Source organism: Protobothrops mucrosquamatus, unplaced genomic scaffold (genome assembly GCF_001527695.2).
Source record: "Protobothrops mucrosquamatus isolate PMUCROS unplaced genomic scaffold, P.Mucros_1.0 scaffold4055, whole genome shotgun sequence".
NCBI lineage: Eukaryota > Metazoa > Chordata > Lepidosauria > Squamata > Viperidae > Protobothrops > Protobothrops mucrosquamatus.
Window position 1 is genome coordinate 2,810 of NW_015389986.1, and position 9,701 is coordinate 12,510.

The 9,701-nt window shown below is 37.9% G+C and overlaps 1 protein-coding gene across 1 annotated transcript in view; it reads left to right on the forward strand.

Moving 5' to 3' along the window:
• Nucleotides 1–355: 355 nt before the first annotated feature.
• LOC107298526 (C-type lectin domain family 2 member D) overlaps nucleotides 356–9,701 on the forward strand; it is a gene marked incomplete at its 5' end in the record, with an annotated part of 11,386 nt that continues 2,040 nt past the window's right edge. Inside the window, 4 exon segments of the mRNA XM_015827904.1 lie at nucleotides 356–416; nucleotides 3,903–3,995; nucleotides 4,717–4,901; nucleotides 9,169–9,272. Coding sequence (XP_015683390.1) covers nucleotides 356–416; nucleotides 3,903–3,995; nucleotides 4,717–4,901; nucleotides 9,169–9,272 — 443 coding nt within the window.

Sequence of the window (9,701 nt, forward strand, 5' to 3'; positions counted from 1 at the left end):
TCTGCATTGTAAAGGACTAGATGAGGAACAGTAATGGGAAGCTTAATTTGCACGAGGTAAAATTGTTCCTAATTTTTATTGCCATTGGGAAAATATGCCTGACCTGAATACTGAAGTTCTTCAAGGAACAGCCCTTTAAGGCATTTCAAAAAATAGCAGCTCAGTTAAAATGTATCAATCGTGGCTTCAAACTTCAAGTCTCATAATTTTGGTTATTCCAGTCAGTATTCAAGACTCAGGTGAGGGCAGACACTGAAGAAGTTTAGTTTAAGGAAGTATCTTCTCTACAGTAACATTATTGTTATTTATACTCCTGTGCAGGAATGAGTAATACCAATCTCTTTTCTTTCCATAGAGTCTGAATCCTGATATTTTTGTAAGCCGGAAAGCTTGGAAGATGCCAGGAAAAACTACAGGTGAGTCATTCAGCTCTTTGTTTCATCTAGCTGAGAACTACAGAAAGCAGGAGAAAATCCCTGGGGTACTAATGAAGTCAGAGAAAAACTCTGAAGATTGAACTTTTCACTTCGAGCAGATCCTATAGCAGGACAAAAGAGGAATAGAATAGAATAGAATAGAATAGAATAGAATAGAATAGAATAGAGAACAGAACAGAACAGAACAGAAAACAGAACAGAATAGAATAGAAAACAGAACAGAACAGAACAGAATAGAATAGAATATAGAGAATAGAGAACAGAATAGAAAACAGAACAGAACAGAACAGAATAGAATAGAATAGAATAGAGAACAGAACAGAAAACAGAACAGAATAGAAAACAGAACAGAACAGAATAGAATAGAATAGAATAGAATAGAATAGAATAGAATAGAATAGAATAGAGCTGGAAGGGATCTTGGAGGTCGTCTAGTCCAGCCCCCTGCTCAAGCAGAAAAACCTTTACCAGCAGTTGGCAACCTCGGCTCTTTTATGACTCATGGACTTCAAGTCCATGATAATAATAATAATAAAGTTGTAAGGGACCTTGTTTAGTCCAACCCCCTGCTAGTCCAACCCCCTGCTCAGGCAGGAAACCCTATACCATTTCTGACAAATGGCTGTCCAGTCTCTTCTTCAAAACTTCCAGTGTTGGCGCATTCACCGCTTCTGGAGGCAAGTTGTTCCACTGGTTAATTGTTCTAACTGTCAGGAAATTTCTCCTTAGCTCTAGGTTGCTTCTCTCCTTGATTAGTTTCCATCCATTGCTTCTTGTCCTGCCTTCAGGCGCTTTGGAGAATTGCTTGACTCCCTCTTCTTTGTGGCAGCCCCTGAGATATTGGAACACTGCTATCATGTCCCCCCCTCGTCCTTCTCTTCCTTAAACTAGACATACCCAATTCCAGCAACCTTTCCTTATATGTTTTAACTTCCAGTCCCCTAATCATTTTTGTTGCTCTTCTCTGTACTCTTTCTAGAATCTCAACATCATTTTTACATTGTGGTGACCAAAACTGGATGCAATATTCCAAGTGTAGTCTAGTCTCTTCTTAAAAACCTCCAGTAATGGGGTGCCCACGATTTCTAAAGGCAAGTTATTCCACTGGTTAATTGTCCTCACTGTTAGGAAGTTTCTCCTTAATTCCAGGTTGCTTTTCTCTTTGGTCAGTTTTCAACCATTGTTTCTTGTCCTGTCCTCTAGTGCCTGGGAGAATAATTTGACCCCCTCTTCTTTGTGGCAACCCTCAAATACTGGAATACTGCTATCATGTCTCCCCTATTTCTTCTTTTTTTTAGACTAGCCAAACCCAAGTCCTGCAGGTGTGCTTCATATGTTTTAGTCTCCAAGCCTTTAATCATCTTAGTTGCTCTTCTCTGAACATCTTTTTTGTGGTATGATAACCAGGTGTGGTCTTACTAGGGTTTTATAAAACGGTACTAATACTCATACTTCGTATGATCTTGATTTTATGCCTCTGTTTATACAACCCAGGATTGTATTAGCTTTTTTGGCTGCTGTTGCACACTGCTGGCTCATAGTTAAGTGATCATCCACTAGGACTCCAAGGTCCCTCTCACAGTTACTGTTTTTGAGCCAGGTCTCGCCCAATCTGTACTTTGCTTTTCTCCACATTGAAACTCATTTTGTTGGATAGGGCCCATTGTTCAAGTTTGTCAAGATCTTTTTGAATCCTGAGCTTGTCTTCTGGGATGTTGGCTATTCCTGCCAGTTTAGTGTCATCTGCAAATTTGATGAGTCCCCCTTCTATTCCCTCATCTAGGTCATTAATGAAGATATTGAAGAGTACTGGGTCTGGTTCCCCCTCCCCTTTCTTGAAGATAGGAACCACATCAGTCCTTTTCCAATCCTCAGGTACTTCCCTGGTGCGTCAGGATTTATGAAAGATGTGGTGCAATGGTTCTGAGATAACATCTGCCAGCTCCCTCAGAACTCTGGGATGTAATTTATCAGGTCCCAGTGATTTATATTCATCGAGGTCGGATAGGTATTCTCTTACCATTCTCTTGCTTATTTTAATTTTTGTTTCTAGTTTGTATTTTGCAGTGGTTTTCTGGGTTTTTGGTTTTTTTTGGTATTTTGGGCTATAGTTTCTTTTTGTGTGAAGACTGATGCAAAGTATGAGTTAAGCAGTTCTGCTTTCTCCCTGTTGCCTGTTATTTCCTTACCATCTTCTCTCTTTAGTGGACCTACTGTATAGTTTCCTTGACTTTTTTCTTGTTAATATGTTGGAAGAAACTTTTTTTATTATTATCCTTGATTTCTGTTGTAAGTCTGTTCGTTCTGAGCCTTTGCTTTCCTGACTTTGTCTTTGCCTGTTCTGGCTGTCTGCTGATAATCAGCCTTAGTTATGTGCCCCTCTTTGCATTTTTTGTATTTTTTTTTCTTTTTGTTTTTCAGTTTGTCAGAGAGATCTTTGTGCAGCCATGTTGGTTTGTCTCAAAAAACAAGATATGGTTAATTGCTGTAATGCTGTTGGAGAAGATGAGGAGGCTGGGATGGCATGGTCTATTTTTCACTGTGCTTTTCTCTATAATGTGGTTACTCTTCTAAATGTTCCTTCAAGTGCCTGTACTTCTTCCTTCCTTTCCTCCTCCTCAGTTGTTTCCCATAACAAGTTGTATTGTTGTACAGCTGAGGTTTCTGTTTCTTTAGAATTGCTTTGTAAAAGGTATGTAAGCAAGTAACATACTTGGAATTAAGTGTACCTATATTTTGCCTTGCTAAAAGTTAGCATAAATGTGCCAGAAAAAAGTACCCAAAAAAAAACAGAGAAAGGCACATTTATGCTAACTTTTAGCAAGGCAAAATATAGGTATACTTAATTCCAAGTATGTTACTTGCTTGCAAGAATTGCAAGGATGCCACCTTTGCTGGGAAACCTCTTTGAAGGAGCCCCAAATGCGGTTTATCAGGAGGCAACTGGACTTCGTTATTTTTTTCTTTGAAGACCTTTGGCTTCTCATCCAAGAAGCTTCTTCAGCTCTGACCAGATGGTGGGAAATGGAAGGATTTATATTCCTTGCAGACAGCTGGTCATTTGCATTCTTTCAGAGAGTTGTTGGGGCCATTTGGAGGTTTTCTGTGTCCTAGGTCACCTGATTAGTCCAAATGTGTGTAGAGCCTTCTGGCTGCAGAATGTTTTCATGACCTGACCTGGATGACTGAGAATCTCCATAGACACTCTCTTAAGGAGGGTCTTTAAGGCTGAGCTGGGGCCTACAAACATCACCGTGGATTAGCTGAACAAAGTGATGAATATCTGCTACTGCCTCTAGCAAGGATTCCTCAGTAGCACAAGGAACATTAGATTTAGTCTTGTATTTACATTCAGACATGCCCTCTCTTGTTTTATTGTCTTGTTTGTGGGTATTTCCTTTTTGCATTAATTTGGCAACCAAAGTTTGTTTTTGCTTTCTTGATATTTTCCTGTCTGTTTTTCAGCTCTCGTACCTAAGTGCATTTCAGACAAAAAATTCATTATAGGAGCTATTGTTCTGGTCGTTGTTTTGATTATCATTATAATTTCATTGGCTGGTAAGTAATGAGAAATTTCTATTTGTCCATAGTTGTTGTTATTGTTTACATCAAGATTACCACATGTATGAATAATTACATGTAAACCACAGAATGATTTGGAAGGAAGTAGCAGCAACTGAATGTATGTTTGTCAAATCAGTAAAAATAATGCTTGCGGCAGTGCAATTAAAGCTAGGATTTTTGTAGGTGGGTCAAATGTTTTCTGCATACCCACAAAGAGAAGAATTTTATTGCACTGCTGTGATTGCCATCTTTTTTGACACTCTCACAAATGCTCCAGGAAGGAAACCCAAAGGTGCTTTTTCAGGAGGCAACTGGATTTCCTTGTATTTCTTTGAAGAGATTTCATTTCTCATCTAAGAAGCTTCTTCAGCTCTGACTGGATGGTGGGGAATGGAAGGATTTATATTTCTTGCAGCAATGTCATAACTGATCGGACTCTGAGGCAGTCACTAAATTATTGAAGGAAGATACGAAAAAAAATCCCCTTCGAACAAAGATTGTGCCCATCTGGTGATGGAATAACTATATAACTGTTAACTAATCCCAATCCTGATTAGTAAGTGAGGACTTACAATTTAACTCACTTGGTTTTCTTAAAAAATATCCTAGAATGTACAATTTAAACACATTAGCTTAATACTAATTATTCAAACTTTGTGGTTGAACTGTAGTTAATTATGAGCTCTAAGACTTGCCCATTTTGTTTTCTTTTCAGTTAAAGAAACAAAATCATGTCCGATTGGTGTTTCATGTGAAAGTGTGGCCTGCCCAGATTCATGGATTACATACAGAGGAAAATATTTCTATGTATCCAAAGAAAAAAGAACTTGGTCTATGAGTTTAAAGACCTGTTCCTCATTTAATGCATCCTTGGCTGTGATTGATACTCAGAAGGAATTGGTAAGGAATAAGTAGGCACCATGATTAATTGGATAATTGTCCTGGCATTTACAAATAGAAAAAGTAAACATATTAATTATACAATACAGTACAACACAACACAATATAATTACAAGTACAAGTACAAGTACAATTACAATTACAGAGTTGGAAGGAACCTTGGAGGTCTTCTAGTCCAACCCCCTGCTCAGGCAGAAAACCCTATACCATTTCAGACAAATGGTTGTCCGGTCTCTTCTTAAAAACTTCCAGTGTTGGAACATTCACAACTTCTGGAGGCAGGTTGTTCCACTGGTTAATTGTTCTAATTATCAGGAAATTTCTTAGTTCTAGGTTGCTTCTCTCCTTGATTAGTTTACATCCGTTGCTTCTTGTCCTGCCTTCAGGCGCTTTGGAGAATAGCTTGACTCCCTCTTCTTTGTGGCAGCCCCTGAGATATTGGAACACTGCTATCATGTCCCCCCTCGTCCTTCTCTTCATTAAACTAGACATACCCAATTCCAGCAACCATTCTTTATGTTTTAGCCTCCGGTCCCCTAATCATCTTTGTTGTTCTTCTCTGTACTCTTTCTAGAGTCTCAACATCTTTTTTACATCGTGATGACCAAAACTGGATGCAGTATTCCAAGTGTGGCCTAACCAAGGCATTGTAAAGTGGTATTAATACTTCACGTGATCTTGATTCTATCCCTCTGTTAATGCAGCCTAGCACTGTGTTGGCTTTTTTGGCAGCTGCAGCACACTGCTGGCTCATATTTAAGTGATTGTCCACTAGGACTCCAAGATCCCTCTCATAGTTACTATTATTGAGCGAGGTACCATCTATAAATTATATTTATTATTACCTATATACTACTAAATTCTCATTGAATTTGTCTCCCCATGTCAGCTCAAATGGAACAATTTTTGAATCAAGGTACATAAAATACGCTAATTGTCTTGGCATTCACAAATACTAAAACAATAAACAGTTTAGCTGTTTGTATACTACATCAGCCCAAAAAGTGTATTAAACTGGAACAAACTTTGAATCAAGGTACCTCTTAGAGAATATGTAACAAAATTTGGGACCCATTACCCATTACCTCTGTGAAATCTTCCAGTGTCCAGACTGGTTTTCTTCACTAACTTCTCTTCTTTGCAGCATTTTCGTGGTTGTGTGATTGTGGTTTCCAATGCTTCCCTGCCAGCTCCTCACAAGCAAAGTCAATGGGGAAGCCAGCAGGAAGTTGGAAGTCTCTCCCATTACCACTGCTTTTTTGCCCACCATGGTCATTCTGATTAATCTGTTTAACTACATAAATGTTGACTTATTATTGAAGTTCATTTTTCACTACAATTATTTTTCTATTTATGACATGTGAACTCTGCTTAGATGATGACCATCCATCATTGAGATTAAAAACAAAAATGATCAACCTAAACTTTAATGTTCATTTTTTCACTTCACTTTCTCTTAAAAAACAATGTCAATGAGTCATAGTTATTTATCATTATTGGCTTGATTTAGTCATCAAAATGTTTAGATTGTATTTGGCATTTTTGTCCACCTATCCAGTCCTTCTGAGAGACAAGGGATAGGCAGATGTTGATGTTTTATGGTGTTAAAGGTATTGTTGCAGGCTGTAAGCTGTTCCAAGTAAAACTGCCTTTTGCAATTTAGTTGTGGCGATTTTATTAATGCCGATGGTGCTAAATGGTGCTCCAATTGTTTTGGGATTGCATCAAAGGTACCTATGAGTATCAAAGGTACCTATGAGAATTATCCAAAGGTACCTTGATGCATCAAAGGTACCTATGAGTACCTAACTTTGCTTTATTTTTTTCCACTGCCATTCTACTTCTATTTGAAATTCTTTATATTCTGTGATTTTCTCCATTTCTTTCTCTTCTATTATGCTGTCTCCAGGTACTGCAACATCCACTATCCAGTTATTAAATTTGGGGTGTTATATGGCAGGTGTCTTATCTATTTGAATTCTAAAGTCCCAGAGCAATTTAACTTCTTCATTTTCTGTTACTTTCTCAATTTTATGGTCCCAATTTTTTATTGTTGTTATTATTTTCTATTCACAACAATGCAAAGCCATAGCTGCCAGTTTTTTAAGTTGGGTGTTGGCCTTCATATGTACCAAATTCTTACCAAGAATCTCAGAAAGTCATGTAGTATATATATAGAGAGATCCAAGCAGTGTGGCCTTTTGTAATTGACAGATGAAAATGTCAGTGCACACATCTAAGGATTTTTTGGGTATGGAACCACTGAGACCATTATTGATCAGTTCATGCCATAATCCTTCAATTTCAATTTTCAAATCTTGATATTTTCTAATCATCTCCAGTTCTTTGTCTTCTACTATCTCCTGGTATCGCCACATCACTCACTGATACTTCTGCCTCTTTACATTAATCTATGCTTTGAATTACTTGACGATTTTTCAAATCTAGCCTTGATTGAATTAATTCAATCATTATTTCTGGCCTTGATTGTATTAGTAGGCCAGTTTGGTCTCTCCAGTACTCAGTAGGTCTTTCTGGTATGCAAGCTTCAGTGCATCTTCCTCACTGTCCTTCAGATATTCTTCCAATGCAATAGCAATAGTACTTAGATTTATATACCGCTCCATAGTGCTTTACAGCACTCTCTGAGCAGTATACTGAGTCAGCATATTGCCCCTGGCCTAACCAGTGCTTTTTTTCTAAAAAAAAAAGAAAAGAAAAGGTGCTGGAACTCACACACGTCATACAACCCGCCTTGCCTACCCTACAAGGTTCCATCCAAAAAAGGTGCCAGAACTCTGTTCTGGGCGTTCTATGAGAAAAAAAGCCCTGCCCCTAACAATCTGGGTCCTCATTTTACCAACCTGGAAAGATGGATGATTAAGTAAACCTTGAGCTGCTCAAGATCAAACTCCTGGCTGTGGGCAGAGTTAGCCTGCAATACTGCATTCTAACCACTATGCCACCATGGCTCATACATGCCCTTTTTTCTTCTTCAAACATCTGATGTTTTTGTGACATTCCATGCCCAGCTATTTTCCTTGATAAGTAGAGTCGGTCAACATCACTGCATGGATGAGGGGCATGATTCATTGTCATTATTTTTCTGGTCTTCCGATCTAGGGCTTTTGTTCTGCTTGAGTCCAGTCTACTATTCCAGCTATTTATCTAATGACTGGAATCACCCAGGTGGAATCCAAAATATTGTAATTTCAGTCTAGTCATTTGCACCTCAATTAAGAACTAAGAGTCGATTTGTTCTATGACATATTTCTTGAAATATCTATGGTACTTATAGGAGAAAGATTGGCAGAGCCAGGGGGAGGAGTCAAACAAGGAATTAGTTTGGGGTCTCTGTGGAGTCTCTATGCTATCAGAAAAGGTCTAAGCGCAATCTCCCTTGAATGCCATTAAAATGTATCTAGCTTCAACCAGCTGCTGAGAAAATTCCTGGGCATACAGTAGGCTTGAGCTATAAATCAGTGATTTTGAACTTTCATGTCTGGACCTTTTTTTTTGCACTTGACATTATTAACAGGACTCTTCTTTAAAAGCTTCAATGTTTTTCTATCCTGTTTCTTCAAAACCAAACTTTCACAGAGTGTTACAGAGAAAACCATTGACTAAACAGTTCTGATCTTTGTAAGCTTAGGCATGTCAAAGCATCTTCATTTATTTTTTCCAAAGCTTTCACAGCTGCCCTACCAATTACTAGTCTGCAAACTTTTATTATAAGAGCATGCAGAGAAAGTTGATCTAAATGATCAGTAAGAGTCAACATCAACTTAATGGAACATAACCAAATAAATACATTGTCTGCATAAAGCTTCCAGAAAACAATTTATTATCTTGATGAGTTATTAATATTAATAAATAATTAAGGAGGGTTATCACTATGACTAAGAAAACTAATATAATCCTGTGTGATGCACTTTAAATTTAAATACAGATATGTTTATATCATTGCAGTAAAAAGCTTGATTTAATATTCTTCCATTTAGTGGACTTTGGATGCAACAGACCCATTTTTTATGCAGCTATCTCCCCAAAATAATGGACAAGCCCACTATATCTGAAATAGTTCTGACAAGGCAGTTACATATGCATTAACTTTATCTTAGTCGATTATGATCTTGTACAAATGAAATAAGTTGACACAAATTGTGTATTTTAGCATTCAGTAGATGGTAAAAAATAACAGACACTTTCTTTCCTCAATTAATATGTTAAATGAGTATTTTATTAAATATTATTTCCTTTTTCCTAGGATATTTTTGTGGATAATTTAGGACTCTTTCATTTCTGGTTTGGACTCTCAAGAAAAGATAACCAGCATTGGAAATGGCCCAATGGCACAGAGTTTAAAAATCGGTAACCATGTTTTATTTATTTATTTATAGAACTTATAGAGCTATTTACCTATTTGATGCATTTGTAGACATTACACTAAAGCTTGAGTGGCTAAAAGAATAAGAATCAAGATAATTTTGGGGTAAGCTTCTCTCCTCAAAAATAAGACATGGAAAGAAAATTTTACTTTTGCACTTTATATTTCAAAGTCCAAATGCTGTAGACTTCCTGATGTGTTTGTCAAACCTCAAGGAGGCCGTACGGGTCTGGATGGGGAGAAACAGACTCAGGCTCAACCCTTCCAAGACTGAGTGGTTGTGGTTGCCGGCTCCCAGGTATGGTCAGCTGATTCCATCGCTGACTATAGGGGGCGAAACCTTGGCCCCCTCGGAGAGGGTTCGCAACTTGGGGGTCCTCCTGGACCCACGGCTGACACTGGATGACCAGTTG